General features: G+C 39.6%; 1 protein-coding gene across 4 annotated transcripts in view; it reads left to right on the top strand.

Moving 5' to 3' along the window:
• Positions 1-18496, top strand: part of DOCK3 (dedicator of cytokinesis 3) — a 649329-nt gene that overhangs the window by 347316 nt on the left and 283517 nt on the right. For all 4 annotated transcript variants that reach the window (XM_032161429.2, XM_032161424.2, XM_058442283.1 and 1 more), the window contains exons 8-9: positions 13553-13594; positions 14528-14682. In XM_032161429.2, coding sequence (XP_032017320.1) covers positions 13553-13594; positions 14528-14682 — 197 coding nt within the window. The remainder of the gene's footprint in view (positions 1-13552; positions 13595-14527; positions 14683-18496) is intronic.

Raw genomic sequence — 18496 nt, 5'->3', positions numbered from 1 at the left:
ATGCAAATAACATATAAATTGCTTCTGCACATTTGTTTATGTGTACTTACTAGCATACCCAAGCAATTTTGTTCAGTTGCTTTAACTATGCTGTATGCAGTACAATAGGTTGGTAAGTGTGAGATATAGAGATTAAAGATAGCTGGATGTGGTGGCATGCACCTGTAGGTACAGCCAGCTACTCGGAAGGCTGAAGTGATAGGATCGCTTGAGCTCAGGATTTTGAGAGCAGCTTGGACAACATAGTGAGACCCATCTATTTAAAAAACAAAAAGTATGAACAAGACTTACCTATTCCCTAAAGAATCTCACTATCTAGGGTATTGGTTCCTAATCCCTTTTGGATCATAGAAGATCAGGTGAAACTTTCTCCCAGGACAATGCAAGTATGCTTTGCATACAAAGTTTTATAATCAGTTTTAGAGAATTGATGGATAGTTTCTCCTGATGCTTGCTCTGAAGCCCATGCATGGACCCTATGTTAGAAACTCTACTCTAGTGGAATCAATAGACCACAGTCAAACAGTTGCCATACGTGTGCTGCATATATGTGCTGTGTAGCATAATTTAAGTATACAATGATGCTCTTAGAGGTAGTGACTGGTTTCCTGGGAGTAGGAAAAGAGAAGGAAAGACACTCCAAAAAGGCACACAGCATATGGAAGTGGCAGTTCCAGGAAATGATAAGACATTTCATAACTTTGGCATAAAGTACCACTAACTCATGTTAGTGAGTGGGAGTGAGGCCAAGAAGGAGGCAAAAGTCAGACCATGAAGAGCTTTGTATTTCTCAAATTAGAGTCTATCCAGTAGTCTGAAAGAAGCATGAGAGTGACATAAGCAGATACTGATTTCAAACATTGACTCTGTCTAGAGAGAATATAAAATGCAAAAGACTGGAATGAGGGAGGAAAGAGACCCACAGGAGTGATTCAGGTAAGAAAAATGGCTAGGCAGCAATGGACAAGAAATACAATAAGAATGTAGATGTTTGGAATTAAAATTGATAAATTTTGATGATCAGTTAGATATGGAAAGTGAAGAGAGAATGAGAGTTTGAAACTAAGAATTCCCCTTGGAATAGTGGCTTGGAGGATGCTGTTTTCTTGGTAAAGGTTTTGGATTTTATTCTTAGTGTGACAGTAAGCTTATGAAGGTAAATTGAGCAGGAGAATCACATGATCAGCCTTACATTTTTAAAAGATGCCTTTGCTTGCTGTGTGGAAAAGGATTGGAGTGGGGCAAGAATAGAAGTAGAGAAGAGTCATTCAAGCAGGAGATCTTAATTTCAGTAGCTTGAGCTAGAGCTAGAAGAGTGAAACTAGTAAGAAGTTGGATTCTGAATATATTTTGAAGTTAGAACCATAGTTGTAGATAGATTAAATTGCCATATGTGTATACAAGAAAGAGAAAGGTCAGAAAAGAATTACACCTGCGTTTTTGACCTGCCTAATTATATAAAAGTGAAATGGGAAACCTTGTGGAAGAAGCAGTTTGGAGAGTGAAGTAGTAAGGATCTATAGTTCTGATTTTCTTTTCACGTTTGAGATGCCTTTTAGATATCCCACCAGAGATGCTGAAAGTCTAGAGCTCATAAGTGAAGTTCAGATAAAACAGTTTTAGAGCCATCATATTACATATGGTATTTAAGGCTGTAGGACTGAATTAGATAACCACCTCCATACAGTGAAACCCAGTGGCCATACAGCACTTACAGACAACCAAGCATCAATAGACAAAGCTCTCACATAATGTTCACTATTTGGGTGATGGGTACACTTAGAAGCCCAGACCTCACAATTTTGCAATATCCATACAACAAATCTGAATCTCGAAAAAAGAGAGAGACAGAGGGAGAGAAAGAAACAGAGAGAGAGACCCAAATGAACAACATACGGAAGGAACTTGGAAGAAAGAGACAGCCCAACAGAAGAAAATGGTGATTGCTGTCTGCAGAGAGAAATTAGGAAACAGAGTACAACAATCCAAAGAGCTTTACAAAATTAAAAAGCAGATTACTGGAATACACTTGGAATAAAGGTTAGAAAATAGAGAAAAATCTCCCTGAAAACAGAACAGCAACAAAATAAAGTAACAGTAGGAGAGAAAACGTTTAAAAATTTAGAGGTTCAATTCAGGAAGCCCAGTATTCAGAAGAGAGAATAAAGAGACAAAGAAAGAAAATTACTGAAGGAATCATATTAAAAACTTTCTCAGAACATGGATATGAGTCTCCAGATTTAAAGGGCCCAACGTAATTATGAAATTTCAGCTCACTAGAGATAGAGATGAGTTTAAAACTTCCAAAGAACAAAATGGATCACATACAAAGGATTTGTTGTAAGAAAAACATTTGGCTTCCTAATAGCAGCATTAAAAATTAGAAATAAGAGCATTACCTTCAAAATTCTGAGGGAATATAACATTCAACCCAGAATTCTATATTTACTCAGCCACATTATAAATCAAGTGGGAGAGTAGCCTAAAGAGAATTTTGGTCACTCAGAGTCTCAAAACAATAATAATAACAATGCTCTTTAACTCCTTTTCAGCAAACTGCTGAAGAGTAAGTTATTCCTTCTAAAATGAAGGAGTAAATCAAAAGGTCTACTGTGTGTTATCCAGGAAAGGGATTCTGACACAATGAAAGCCTTCTTTATTTCATTTTCTGCTAAATTTCCTGTCTTTTTATCTCATGTATTTGCTTTTTCATACAATTAGATATGATAAAAAACAATTATAAGAGTCCACACATTTATTAAAAACCACTTAGGATTTATATGTTAAATTGCACACTAAATGTTTTGGTTAAATCTTAAAAGTTCAAGATTCAAAAGAATATCCGTTTAGATTTTGTGTTAACATGTAAATCTATTGCTGGAAATTATGAAGACTTTATATGAAACTTTCTGATTATAATACTCCTTGTCATTGATTTTAGGGAAAAAAAATCCCGTATGAATAAGATTATACTTAAAGTTTGCACTCATAGCATTTTTTTAATAAAAAATGAAGCCTCCATGCAAATGTTGAATGATAATGATTGATAAAAGTCTCTTTAAATACACAGTTGGATTTTGCATTATTTTTGTTTGTTTGTTTTATTTTGTTTGTTTTGAGACAGAGTCTGTCTTTGTTGTCATGACTGGAGTGCAGTGGTGTGATCTGGGCTCACTGCAACCACCACCTCCTGGGCTCCAGCAATCTTCCCACCTTAACCTCCCAAGTAGCTGGGAGTACAGGTGCATGCCACCACACTCAGCTAATTTTTATTTTATTGTTATTATTATTATTATTTTGGTAGAGATGAGATTTCGCCATGTTGCCCAGGCTAGTCTTCAACTCCTGGGCTCAATTGATCCTCCCATCTTGGCCTCCCAGAATGCTGGGATTACAGGCATGAACCACCATACTTAGCAGGATTTTGCATTGTTTATGATGAAAACCAGAGGAAGTCCTTAGTGCTCTTCAATTCTGCATCATAACAACTCTAAATCCATTTTAAACAATAGAGAATTGGTGCTGTGAAAATATAAAGTATTTCAAAAGGCACCACAAACTATTTGTGTTAATCTTAATTAGCCATGCATCTTTGTGAAATGTGACACTCAAAAATTACATAATATGAGAGTTTCTAAATTGTGGCAAGATCTAACGGAACGCTCGCATTATAGCCCCCTGCTTCATTATTATCCATCCACATTATCATGTATTGGGATTTGTGTTTGCCTGTTGTCTTCTTCTGTCAATTAATATTTTTAATAGCTCAATATTTATACATTCATTTCTGGAATAAATCAGTCAATTAGATTATTTACTAAAAGTCAGTAATTTTATATGCTTCATCCTTTCATAGATTCTGACTAGATATGCCTTATACTTCCTTGTAAGGCTCACAATATTTAACACAATCCCCAACCTATATAGCAGGCAATTAATTTTGTTATTCAGTTGGTTAACATATCCAAACCTACATAGTTTCTTTCCATATTGCTAGACTTTTGTAGACTAAACGAACAAGAGACTTTACAGGGCTGAAAATGACTTCTCTACTGGGGAAAAACTGGCAGAGGCAGTAATGTGTTCCATGCATTTCTTAATTAATTTATATTTTTGATACACATTGCTAGGCACTTGTAGTATAAAGATAAATAAGATAGTGTTTTGCTCCCTGGAAGTGCAAAGTCTAGAGTTACGTAGCAAACATGGAAACGATGCATTACAACCCTAATAGAGGTGATGATTACACTGAAAAGGGAGGTATTGGCTGACCAGCTGAAGGCTAGTTGACAGGAGTGCCCTGAAAGAGGTTCCAGAATGCCAGTTCCGATGCCTTTCTCTGGCTGCCCATGTGGTGTGCTTTCAGACTAAATCATTCTCTCAAAATTTGATGACTGAAATAAAAAAATGACTTATTATTGTCAACAGGGATGTTTCATACTGAAATTAGCTGCTTCATAAACTCCTTCTGTATATAGTTCTAATTGAAAATTTATGACTACCAAGATTGGTAGTCCTTTTAATGGGTTAACAGTAAATCTACTTGAGAAAAATGGCTTAGTGCAGCTCCTGGATGTAAAATAAAACAACAGAATTTATTTTAGTCTAGTAACCTTCCAGTGAGATATGGTCAGTAAACCACAGAAAACCTGATTTGTTTTGGAATGCTTGAATTTTTTTTTGTACTTTTTTAAAACCTATTTTATATGTGAATTTTTCTTTTGTGCATATACATTCTATATGATGTTTTGCCCAGCTGGTGGAGACTTGATTTTTTGTATTTCATATATATCATGGGGACATATATTTCCATGAATGAACATTAATACTCAATAATAATTAGTTAATATTGCTAATATACACATGGATATATTATACACATGGATATAATATACACATGGATATAATATTGCTAATATACACATGGATATATATTACTAAATATACACATGGATATTTAGTAATAAGCAAATATAGCTGGTCAGACACATTTAAATTAATATTTAATTGTACTTCTCTTTTATATAGGGTTAAATATATGTGTTTAGAAAAGAAATGGAAACTTCCACTGCCACAACCATTCTTCTTACCCATGTGATATGGAGCAATTCAACAAATGAATGTGGTACCATACCTCTAGGGTCCAAAAGGAAGCAGGATGAAATCTCTCATTGTTGAGTTCACCAACACCAGGCACTGAACATTTGTAAATTCACCATTATTCCTGGCCAGGGTTTACTTCTAAATGTGAATGACTTTCTGTAATAACTAATTATAAAAAAGAGTAACAATTATACTAATAATAAAAATACCAATTGTGAATAATAATTATCAGCCACTTACAGTATGATAGGTAATATGCTGAGTCAGTCTGCTCAAACTCTGTGAGGTTGAGTTAGGCATAAAATTTTATACTCACTTTTCAGATGATGAATACACAGATATAAGTGTGAGTCAAGATTCAAAACTAGGCCAGTCATGGTGGCCCATGCCTTTAATCCCAGCACTTTGGGAGGCCAAGGCGGACAGATCTCGAGGTCAGGAGATCAAGACCATCCTGGCTAACACGGTGAAACCCCGTCTCTACTAAAAATACAAAAAAAAAATTAGCCAGGCTTGGTGGCGGGCACCTGTAGTCCCAGCTACTCGGGAGGCTGAGGCAGGAGAATGGCGTGAACCTGGGAGGCGGAGCTTGCAGTGAGCCTAGATCGCACCACTGGAATCTAGCCTGGGCGACAGAGCAAGACTCTGTCTCAAAAAAAAAAACAAAAACAAAAATTCAAAACTAGAGGGTTGCAGAGGGTGGCATCAAGATGGCTGAGTAGAGGCACCTGGCACTTGCCTTCTACTCAGTGAGTAATTAACTACATATTGAACAGAGCATCTAAGACAGAATACTGGAGTTCATCAGAGAAGTGACAAGAAACTTCAGCGTCATGGAAGGAGAGGCAAGCAAAGCAGCCAGCCCACCCAGGATAATCTTGGAGCTAGAACAAACTCCCCATTGTGGAGAAAAGGCATTGTTCCAGAGAGTTTGGGCTGGGCCTCACACTACCTCTGAGATTCAAGCGGCCACAGCACGGTGTCATTTTGAGAGCCTAGCTCCCACCAGACTACATTTTTCTACCCTTGGGTCCAACACACCCGAATCTCCACATCCCTGGAGCCCTGCTGACATCTGCCTGTGTCCATTCAGAGGGCTGCAGCATCACAATACATGCTGGACCCAGCATTGTTCCTGGGTCTCCAGCGCTTTAGCCCACACAGTGACTTACACCCTGGGGAATGGGTGGTGCAGTGCACCTAGGAGACTGCCCCCATGACAAAGAAAGCTAAAGCTTGTGCTCCCCAGAGCCTGAGAGCTGCATGTCTGGGGCTACTGCCACTGATAGCAATCCTGCTCCCTCCAGTGGCAGAGCCACTGCATACCTGCACACACATTCAACACATTCAAGAGGCCTGGGGGACTGGTTCACCTGTGTGCATTGTCCCGGAACCTGAGGACCAATCTGCCCCATATACTGCCATGGGCACATAAGTGCATAGTCCAAGGAACTAAGGATTGACCCGCCTCACCTGTCACCACCAGTACCCACACATACCTTCCAGGACCTGGGTATTGACTAGCATTCCTTCTGCCACCAGCACCTGTGTTTACCACCTGGGGGCCAGAGGACAGACCTATCCTACACACAGCTGTTGTCCCCATGTGCCATCTAGGGTGATCAGCCTGGTGAAACTGCCCTAGCTGTTGCCTGTGTACTAAGGGACCTGAGAGGTGGCACACCACTGCTACTGCCATTGCCAGTGCCATGTGTACCACCTCGGGGCCTGAGTACCCACTTGATCATTATCACTAGCACCCAAGCATGCTGCCTGGAGGCTGAAGGACTGACCTTCCACCATGGGGTCTCACATATACCACCTGGGGACCTGAGGACCAGCCCATCTGACCTTCTTGTTCCTAGCTAAGCCTCACCACAGCCTCTACTAACAACCGCAGTCTAAGTCACTACAGAACTCACAAACACCACTGACACTGATTATAGCTGAAGAAATATGGAGAGTCTGCTACTGCACTCACCTAGAATCAAATCCAAAGCACCCTACCTAACACTAAATATACATCTATAGGAAAAAGTCTTTCCCTATGTAAACCAATCTATAAAATTAGAACAAGCAGCTGTTACACTGGATGTCCACCTATCAATGTAAGGACACAAGAAACATAAAAAAGCAAGGATATATGACACTTCCAAACAAAGACGATAATTCTCTAGTAACAGATCCCATAGAAAAGAAAATGTATGAAATCCCTGAAAAATAATTCAAAATAAGATTAAAGAAGCTCAGTGAGATACAAGAGAACACAGATAAACAATAAAAAATCAGAAAAGCAATTCATGAGCCGAAGTTTAACAAAGAGATATGCATCATAGAAAGGAACCAAACAGAAATTCTGGAACTGAAGCTTTAGTGAATGAAATAAAAAATACAATCAAGAGCTTCAACAATAGATGAAATCAAGCAAAAGAAAGGCTTTCCAGCCAAGTGCAGTGGCTCATGGCTATAATCCCAGCACTTTAGGAGGCCAAGGCAGGTGGATCACCTGAGGCCAAGAGTTTGAGACCAGCCTGACCAACATGGGGAAACCTTGTCTCTACTAAAAATAGAAAAAAATTAACCAGGCATGGTGATGTGCACCTGTAGGCCCAGCTACTTGGGAGACTGAGGCAGGAGAATCACTTGAACCCAGGAGGTGAAGGTTGCAGTGAGCCGAGATCACACCACTGCACTCCAGCCTGGGCGACAGAGCGAGACTCCATCTCAAATAAATAAATAAATAAGTAAAAGAGTTTCTGAATCTGAAGACAGGTTTTTTGACATCAATCAGATGAAAAGAAAAAAGAGTAAAGAAAGCTTATGTGACATACAGGATACCAGAAGCAAATAAATATTCAAATTTTGGCAGTTTCACAAGGAGAAGGCAAGGGCAAAGATATAGAAAACCTACTAATGAGATAATAGTGAAAACTTCACAAGTCTTGCAAGAGATAAAGACATCCAAATACAGAAAGCTCAAATATCCCCAAATAGACGTAATCTAATAAGATTTTAAAGGTATATATATATATAATCAAACTATTAAAAATCAAAGACAAATAATTCTAAAAACAGTTAAAAGCATCGTGTCACATATAAGGGAATCTCCACCAGACTAACAGCACATTTCTCCGCAGAAACCTTCTAGACCAAGAGAGAATGGGATGACAGATTCATAGTTCTGGGGTGAAGGATTGGTGGGGGCATGAGGGGAATTGTCAGCCAGGAATACTATTCCCAACAAAGCTATCCTTAAATGGAGGTTACATAAAATCTTTCTTAGACAAGCAAAAACTGAGGGAATTCATCACCACTAGACCAGTCCAACAAGAAATGTTTAAAGGATTTCTATATCTGGAAGTGAAAGGACAATGTCTACCATCATGAAAACACACAAAAGTATAAAGCTTACTGGTAGCGTACATACACAAATGAGAAAGGAGTTAAACATTACCATCATAAAAAAAAACACCAAATCTTAAAGGCAAACAAACAAGGAAGAAAGAAATGAAGAATGTATTAAACAATCACAAAATAATTAACAAAACAACAGGAATGAGTCCTTACCTGTTACTAACAACCTTGAATGTGAACTGTTTAAATTCTCCAATTAAAAAATATAGACTGGCTGAATTGATTTTTAAAATGTGGCACTATTCACAATAGCAAAGACTTAGAACCATCCCAAATGTCCACCAATTATAGACTGGATAAAGAAAATGTGGCACATATACACCATGGAATACTATGCAGCCATAAAAAATGATGGGTTCATGTCCTTTGTAGGGACATGGATGAAACTGGAAATCATCATTCTCAGTAAACTGTCGCAAGGACAAAAAACCAAACACCGCATGTTCTCACTCATAGGTGGGAATTGAACAATGAGAACACATGGACACAGCAAGGGGAACATCACACTCCGGGGACTGTTGTGGGGTGGGGGGAGGGGGGAGGGCTAGCATTAGGAGATATACCTAATGCTAAATGACGAGTTAATGGGTGCAGCACACCAACATGGCACATGTATACGTATGTAACAAACCTGCACGTTGTGCACATGTACCCTAAAACTTAAAGTATAATAATAATAAAATTTTTAAAAAATCAAGACCCAACTATATGTTCTCTACAAGAAACTCAGTTTACCTATAATGACACACATAGACTGAAAATGAAGGGATGGAAAAAAAAATTCCATGCAAATAGAAACCTAAAGCATGCAATAATAGCTATACTTATATCAGAGAAAATGGATTTTACATCAAAAAACATAAAAATAGATGAAGAAGGTCATTATGTAATGATAAAGGGATCAATTCAGCAAGAGGATATAGCAGTTGTAAATATATGTGCATCCAATACCACAGGACCCAGATATATAAGCAAATACTATCAGAGCAAAAGAGTTCAACAGACCCCAATGCATTAATAGTTGGGGACTTCAGCATTACACTTTCAGCACTGGACAGATTATCCAGACGGAAAGTCAACAAACATTAGACTTACTCTGTGCTATAGAACAAATGTACTTAACAGACATTACAAAACATTCATTCAAAAGTATAGAGCACATATTTTTCTCATCAGCACATGGAACATACTCCAGGATACAGCACATGAGGCCACAAACAAGTCTCAACAAATTTTGAAAAATCAAAATCATGTCAAGTATCTTCTCAGACCACAGGGAAATAAAACTAGAAATCAATAAAAAGAAGAACTTTGTAAACTGTATAAACACATGGAAATTAAACAGCATGCTCCTGAATGAGCAATGAGTCAATGAACAAATTAAAAAGGAAATTAAAAACTTGCTTGAAACAAGTGAAAATGGAAACACAACATATCCGAATTCTGTGAGATATGGCAAAAGCAGTACTAAGAGGGAAGTTTACAGCAATAAATGCCTACATAAAAATTGGAAAGATTTCAAATAAACAACCTAATGGTGTGCCTTAAGGACCCCCAAAAAGTAAAACAAACTAAACCTAAAGTTAGTAGAAATAAATAATAAAGATCAGAGCAGAACTAAACAAAATAGAGCTGAAAAAAAAAAACAAAGGATCAGCGAAACAAAAAGCTGGTTTTCTGAAAAGACAAAATCAATAAACCACTAGACTAATCGAGAAAAAAGAAGGTCCATGCCGAGACCGGTTCAGTCAGGGAGACCCTAACCCAGTGGTGCTAGAGGAATTAAAGACACACACACAGAAATATAGAGGTGTGGAGTGGGAAATCAGGAGTCTCACAGCCTTCAGAACTGAGAGCCTCAAACAGAGATTTACCCATATATTTATTAACAGCAAGCCAGTGATAAGCATTGTTTCTATAGATTATAGATTAACTAAAAGTATTCCTTACGGGTAACAAAGGGATGGGCCAAAATAAAGGGATGGGTTTGGCTAGTTATCTGCAGCAGGAGCATGTCCTTAAGGCACAGATCCCTCATGCTATTGTTTGTGATTTAAGAACGCCTTTAAGTGGTTTTCCACCCTGGGTGGGCCAGGTGTTCCTTGCCCTCATTCTAGTAAACCCACAACCTTCCAGTGTGGGCATGATGGCCATCATGAACATGTCACAGTGCTGCAGAGATTTTGTTTATGGCCAGTTTGGGGGCCAGTTTATGGCCAGATTTTAGGGTGTTCCCAACAGATCAAAATAAAGTCAGAAACAAAAAAGGACACATTACAGCTGATGTCACAGAAATACACAGGATCAGCCAGCATGGTGGCTCACTCCTGGAGTACCAGCACTTTGGGAGGCCAAGGCAGGTGGATCACCTGAGGTCAGGAGTTCAAGACCAGCCTGGCCAACGTGGCAAAAACCCATGTCTACTAAAAATACAAAAATTAGGCAGCCATGGTGGCACACATCTGTAATCCCAGCTACTCAGGAGGCTGAGGCAGGAGAATCACCTGCACCCAGAAGGTGGAGGTTGCAGTGAGCCAAGATTCTGCCACTGCACTCTAGCCCGGGCAACAGAGTGAGACTCATCTCAAAAAAAAAAAAAAAAAAAATACAAGGAATCATTAGAGACTACTATGAACAATTATATGCAAACATATTGGAAAACCTAGAGGAAATGGATTAATTCCTGGATACACACAATCTACCAAGATTGAATCAGGAAGAAATGAAATGCTTGAATAGACCAGTAACAAGAAAAGAGATCAAATCAGTAATAAAAAGTCTTTCAGCAAAGAAAAACCCAGAACTGTATGGCTCTACTGCTGAATTCTACCAAACTTATAAGGAAGAACTAACACCAGCTCTTCTCAAACTGTTCCAAAAAATTGAGGCAGAGAGAATTCATCCAAACTCATTCTACGAGACCAGCATTACACATTACACTGATACTAAGTCAGACAAGGACACAAGAAAAAAAAATATGGGCCAGTATCCTTGATGAACACAATGAACACTGACACAAAAATCCTCAGCAAAATACTAGCAAATTGAATCCAACAACATGTCAAAAAAGATTATAAACCATAATCAAATGGAATTTATCCCAGTGATGCAAGCATGGTTCAACATGTGCAAATCAATCAGTGTGATACATCACATTGACAGAACGAAGGACAAGAACGATATGATCATCTCAATAGGCACAGAAAAAGCATTTGATAAAATTTAACATCTTTTCCTGTTAAAAACTCTCAACAAGTTAGACATAGAAGGAAAATACCTCAGCGTAAAAGCTGTATATGACACATCCACAGCTGACATCACACTGAATGAGGAAAAGCTGAAATACTTTCCTCTAAGACTGGAACAAGGCAAAGATACCCACTTTTAATTCTCCTGTTCAACATAGTACTTGAAGTCCTAGCCAGAGCAATCAAGCAAGAGACAGAAATAAAAGGCATCTAAATTGGAAAGGTAGAAGTCAAATTGTCCCTCTTTGTAGATGACATAATCTTATATATAGAAAAACCTAAAGAGTCTACTAAAAATCTCTTAGAACTGATATACTGATATACTTAGAACTCTTATACACTGTTGGTGGGAATGTAAATTAGTACAGCCACTATGGAAAACAGTATGAGACTTCCCAAAAAACAAAACAGAACCACCATTTGATCCAGCAGTCCTACTTTGGATATTTATCAAAAAGAAAGAAAAATCAGTATATCAACGAGACGCCGGCACTCTTGTGTTTATTGCAGCACTGTTCACAATAGCCAAGATATAGAATTAATCTAAGTGTTTGTTCACAGATGAAAGGATGAAGAAAATGTGGCATATATGCACAATGGAATACTATTCTGCCATAAAAAGAATGAAATCCTGTCATTTGTAGCAACATGGATGGAACTAGAGGTCAATATGTTAAATGAAATAAGCCAGGCACAGAAATACAAATATCTCATGTTCTCTCATATGTAGGAGCTAAAAAACAAAAACAAAAACAAATGTGGATCTCTTGGAGATAGGGAATAGAAGAGGGTTACCAAAGGTTGAGAATGGTGGGGTGGTGGGGTTGAAGAGAGGTTGCTCAGCAAGTACAAACATCTAGTTAGAAGGAATAAGTTCTAGTGTTTGATAGCACAGTGGGGTGAGTGTAGTTAACAGTAATTTATTCTACATTTCAAAGTAGCTAGAAGAGAAGATTTGAAATGTTCCCAACAGAAAGAAATGATAAATGTTTGAGGCAATGAATATTCTAAATACCCTGATTTGATAATTATACATTGTATGCATGTATCAAAATATCACATGCACTTCATAAATATTTTAAAATATTACGTATCAATTTAAACATTTTTTAAAAATTCAAAACCTAAGGTCCTCACTTCTGCACTTAGGTCCCTAACTTCTATATCATACTGACGCTCATTATGTAATTTGAGCTTCACAATAACTTTGTAAGGAAGGTAATACAGGCTCCTATCTGAATTTTACGTTCAGGAAAATGTCTCCTGGAGAGATTAAGTGATTTGTCTGAAATTTCACAGTCTTTGAGTGGCATAGCTTGAATTAGAATCTGCTTCTTCTAATTTCAGCCAGCCAGCAGTAAAGGAACAGCATGGGGAAGTGTTTGGGAGGGAGCCCTTTATTGTTAAAGGCATCATTGTGGAAAGTCTGAAGAAGCTGGATCAGGCAGCTCAGAAAGTGGTACAGTATATGGAGACGACAGTGGCAAAGCAAAAATTTAGTATCAGGCACCCACTTGTGACTTGTCTGTTAGTCAGATGTGGAAGGGTCCAGGTTTGAATCTGGATTTTGCCACTTTCTTGCTATGTGACCTTCAGCAAATTACGTCCTTACTCTAAGCCTTAGTTGTCTCCACCAAATATGAATAACACTTATTTTACAAAGTTATCAGAATCAAATGAGATCATGAATATAAAAGGCATAGCAGACTGCCCAGCATATAGAAAGTTCTTAATAAAATTTAGTTTCTTTCCCGGTAGAGTTTATTTTTCTTTCCTTCTTTCCATAGCATTTATCTAGCCGGCAAAGTGTACAGCAAAGCACATCCCAGGTAAGTGGCTTTCCTGGGTCTTCCAGCCTTTCCCCTAACTTTTTCTGTTAAGAGATTACAACATATGAACACACCAGGAAATGACAGACACCACTGACTTCTTGACTGTGTGGTATCTTTATCTGAGGAGGCTTGACCTCTAAACAGTTTTGGCCAGACTCTACTTCTACTGTGCAAATTTGCATAAGCACAATTAAAGCAGACTGAAACTAAAGTGAAATCAGTCTGGAAGAAAATAAAAATGTTATTTGGAATGGTAACTATTACGAGGTAACAGTGTAAATTAAGCGCATTGGGGTCATAATGGCATTTCTTTAAAATGACTTTGAAAATGGTTTTCTGAGCTGGGCGCGGTGGCTCATGCCTGTAATCCCAGCACATTGGGAGGCCGAGGCAGGCGGATCACCTGAAGTTAGGAGTTTGAGACCAGCCTGGTCAACATGGTGAAACCTGTCTCTACTAAAAATACAAAAATTAGCTGGGCATGATGGTAGGTGCCTGTAATCCCAGCTACTCAGGAGGCTGAGGGAGGAGAATTGCTTGAACCCGGGAGTAAGAGTGCAGTGAGCCGAGATCATGCTACTGCACTCCAGTCTGGGTGACAGAGTGAGACTCTGTCTCAAAAAGAAAAAAGAAAATGGTTTCCTGGAGAATTAAGATATTTGTCACCTGGTGGAGATTTTTAGTTCACTTGTAAGTTGGAATTACTGTCCCTATATTTCTTTCACTGTTTAGTCCTCCCAGCTGCTTGCTTGCCCACCTCAACCCAAGTCTGTTGATGCAGCATCCCCTACAAGCAAAGAAAACATCTTCAGTTTCTCAAATAATCTCCTTCAGTAGTGTGAAGAGTTTGTAATTTAGTTTCCACCTTTTAATGATCAATATAAAAAATAACTAAAATAAAAATCACTGGGTTTTTTTCTTCCTCATTAGGTAGATACAATGCGCCCACGTCATGGGGAAACATGTCGGATGCCAGTGCCACATCACTTCTTCCTCAGCCTGAAGAGTTTCACTTACAATACTATTGGGGAAGACACCGATGTCTTCTTTTCCTTATATGACATGAGGGAAGGCAAGCAGATCAGGTGAGAGTCACTGGAAATTCTGATAAGGTTCTATGTTAGGATGGTATGGGTCATAGGCATCTCTGGCCATCAGAGAAGACAGATGCACAGAAGAGGCAAAACAAGATAAAGTAACCTCATCTCATTAGCTAGGAGTTTTGGCCCCAATTCTCCGTGTGCCCTTAAGTCATGTAAACCATACCATGGGTGGCTGCCTTTTTTATGACTTTTTCCACATAGAAGCTCAAAATTGAGTCTTGGCTATCACCACCTCACAGAGAGAAAAGGATGCGTCTATTTAATACCACAGGAAAGGCATAGGAGAAACATAGAACCAAGCAAATGCAGCAGAGACACACAGCTCCAGAGTGCAGGAAGCACTGGGCCTTGGCTTGCTGCATGTGGAAGAGAGGGTTTGCAGAAGAAGGGGGCTGATGGTGTCTTGTCTGGGCAGCCCATGAAAGGAGAACATCTTCTGAGTTTCTTTTATATTGCTTGGGAACTTCTTGTGTTAGAAATGCTTTATGGCTTTTACTTGCTTTAGTACTTTAAATTCGAAAGCAGATTTTTCACTTTCCCAATTATATATTACATGTGGGAAAATTAGAAATGGAAGTTAGAATGCAAAAGAAAAAGTTAATTTGCATGCCCCACAGTGCCTCTGATCTTGACAAAAATATTAATACACTATGCTTTACTTTGGCATAGGAATAAAATGATGCACCCATTGATCAGGACATGTGAATTTTCCTTATCACCAATGGCTCCTAGTATGTGCCCTTGGGAAAGTTATTGTAGAGAAGGTAGTAGTGGTATTGATGAAAGCTAAAACTGTTGCACATAGGCAAGACTACAGGCCAGGGCTGTGTGGATATGGATTCTGGCTGCTCTTCTTTTCCTACTATCCAGATGTTTGTAAACTTTATTTGTGTGTGTGAGAGTGTGTATGTGTGTGTAAAAATCCATTCTTCAAGCTAAATTTTATGAAAAAGTCCAATATATGAAACAGATAAAACTATTCCATTATTGTGGCCCATGACTGTAATGCCAGCACTTTGGGAGGCCGAGGAGGGCAAATCACAAAGTCAGGAGTTTGAGACCAGCCTGAACAACATAGTGAAACCCCATCTCTGCCAAAAATACAAAAAATTAGCTGGGTGTGGTGGCGGGCTCCTGTAAGCCCAGCTATTCAGGAGGCTGAGGCAGGAAAATCGCTTCAACCCAGGAGGCAGAGGTTGCACTGAGCCGGGATCACGCCACTGCACTATAGCCCAGCTGACAGTGTGAGACTGGGTCTTAAAAAAAAAAAAAAAAAGATGGATTGTTGGCAAGGTGGCTGAATAGGAAGAGCTCTGGTCTGCAGCTCCCAGCAAGATTGATGCAGAAGGTGGGTGATTTCTGCATTTTAACTGAGGTACCTGGTTCATCTCATTGGGACTGGTTGGACAGTGGGTGCAGCCCATGGAGGGCAAGCCAAAGCAGGGTGGGGCATTGCCTCACCTGGGAAGTGCAAGGGGTTGGGGAATTTTCTCCCCTACTCAAGGGGAGCCATGAGGTACTGAGCCTGATGAACTGTGCACTCCAGCCCAGATACTGCGCTTGTCCCATTGTCTTCGCAACCCGCAGACCAGGAGATTCCCTCTGGTGCCTAACCCATGAGAGACCTGAGTTTCAAGCACAAAACTGGGTAGCCATTTGAGCAGGCACCGAACTAGCTGCAGTTTTTTTTCCTCCATAACCCATTGGCACCTGGAACGCCAGTGAGACAGAACTGTTCACTCCCCTGGAAAGTGGTGCTGAAGCCAGGGAGCCAAGTGGTCTGGCTCAGCAGGTCCCACCCCCATGGAGCCCAGCAAACTAAAAGATTCACTGGCTTGAAATTCTCACTGCCAGCACAGCAGCAGACTGAGATCGACCTGGGACGCTCGAGCTTGGTTGGGGGAGGGACGTCTGCCATTACCAAGGCTTGAGTAGGTGGTTTTATGCTCACGGTGTAAACAAAGCTGCTGGGAAGTTTGAACTGGGTGGAGCCCACTGCAGCTCAGTAAGGCTGCTGTGGCCAGACTGCCAGATTTCTCCTCTCTGGGCAGGGCATCTCTGAAAAAAAGGCAGCAGCCCCAGTCAGGGACTTACAGATAAAACCCCCATCTCCCTGGGACAGAGCACCTGGGGGAAGGACCAGCTGTGGGCGCAGCTTCAGCAGACTTTAATGTCCCTGCCTGACGGCTCTGAAGAGAGCAGCGGACCTCCTAGTACAGCATTTGAGCTCTGCTAAGGGTCAGACTGCCTCCTCAAGTGGGTCCCTGACCCCCATATATCCTGACTGGGAGACACCTCCCAGTAAGGGCCTACAGACACCTTATACAAGAGAGCTCTGGCTGGCATCTGGCAGTTGCCCCTCTGGGACAAAGCTTCCAGAGGAAAGAACAGGCAGCAATTTAATCCATCTTGAGTTAATTTTTGTATAAGGTGTAAGGAATGGGTTCAGTTGCAGTTTTCTGCATATGGCTAGCCAGTTTTCCCGACACCATTTATTAAATAGGGAATCATTTCCCCATTGCTTGTTTGTGTTGTTTGTCAAAGATCAGATGGTTGTAGACATGTGGTGTTATTTCTGAGGCCTCTCTTCTGTTCCATTGGTCTATATATCCGTTTTGGTACCAGTAACACGATGTTTTGGTTACCGTAGCCTTGTAGTATAGTTTGAAGTCAGATAGCATGATGCCTCTGGCTTGGTTCTTTTTGCTTAGGATTGTCTTGGCTATGCAGGCTCTTTTTGGGTTCCATATGAAATTTAAAATAGTTTTTTCTAATTCTGTGAAGAAAGTCAGTAGTAGCTTGATGGGGATAGCGTTGAATCTATAAATTACTTCAGGCAGTATGGCCATTTTCATTACATTGATTCTTCCTATCCATGAGCATGGAATGTTTTTCCATTTGTTTGTGTCCTCTCTGATTTCTTTGAGCAGTGGTTTGTAGTTCTCCATGCAGGGGTCCTTCACATCCCTTGTAAGTTGTATTCCTAGGTATTTTATTGTCTTTGTAGCAATTGTGAATTGGAGTTCACTCATAATGTTGCTCTCTGCTCATCTATTATTGGTGTATAGAAATTCTTGTGATGTTTGCACATTGATTTTGTATCCTGAGACTTTGCTGAAGTTACTTAACAGCTTAAGGAGATTTTGGGCTGAGACGATGGAGTTTTCTAAATTTACAATCATGTCATCTGCAAACAGAGACAATTTGACTTCCTCTCTTTCCTTTGTTTCTTTCTCTTGCCTGATTGCCCTGGCCAGAACTTCTAATACTATGTTGAATAGGAGTGGTGACAGGGCATCCTTGTCTTGTGCCAGTTTTCAAAGGGAATGCTTCCAGCTTTTGCCCATTCAGTATGATACTGGCTGTGGGTTTGTCATAAATAGCTCTTACTATTTTGAGATATGTTACATCAATACCTAGTTTGTTCAGAGTTTTTAGCATGAAGCGGTGTTTAATTTTATCGAAGGCCTTTTCTGCATCTATTTAGATAATCATGTGGTTTTTGTCATTGGTTCTGTTTATGTGATGGATTACATTTATTGATTTGCATATGTTGAACCAGCCTTGCCTCCCAGGGATGAAGCCAACTTGATCATGGTGGATAAGCTCTTTGATATGCTGCTGGAGTTGGGTTTGCCAGTATTTTATTGAAGATTTTTGCATCAATGTTCATCAGGGATATTGGCCCGAAATTTTCTTTTTTTGTTGTGTCTCTGCCAGGTTTTGGTATCAGGATGATGCTGGCCTCATAAAATGAGTTAGGGAGGAGTCCCTCTTTTTCTATTGGTTGAAATAG

Source organism: Hylobates moloch, unplaced genomic scaffold, assembly GCF_009828535.3.
Source record: "Hylobates moloch isolate HMO894 unplaced genomic scaffold, HMol_V3 SCAFFOLD_8, whole genome shotgun sequence".
In the NCBI taxonomy this organism is placed as follows: domain Eukaryota; kingdom Metazoa; phylum Chordata; class Mammalia; order Primates; family Hylobatidae; genus Hylobates; species Hylobates moloch.
The sequence above is the reverse complement of the archived record's forward strand: the minus strand, read 5'-3'. Positions and strand labels throughout refer to the sequence as shown.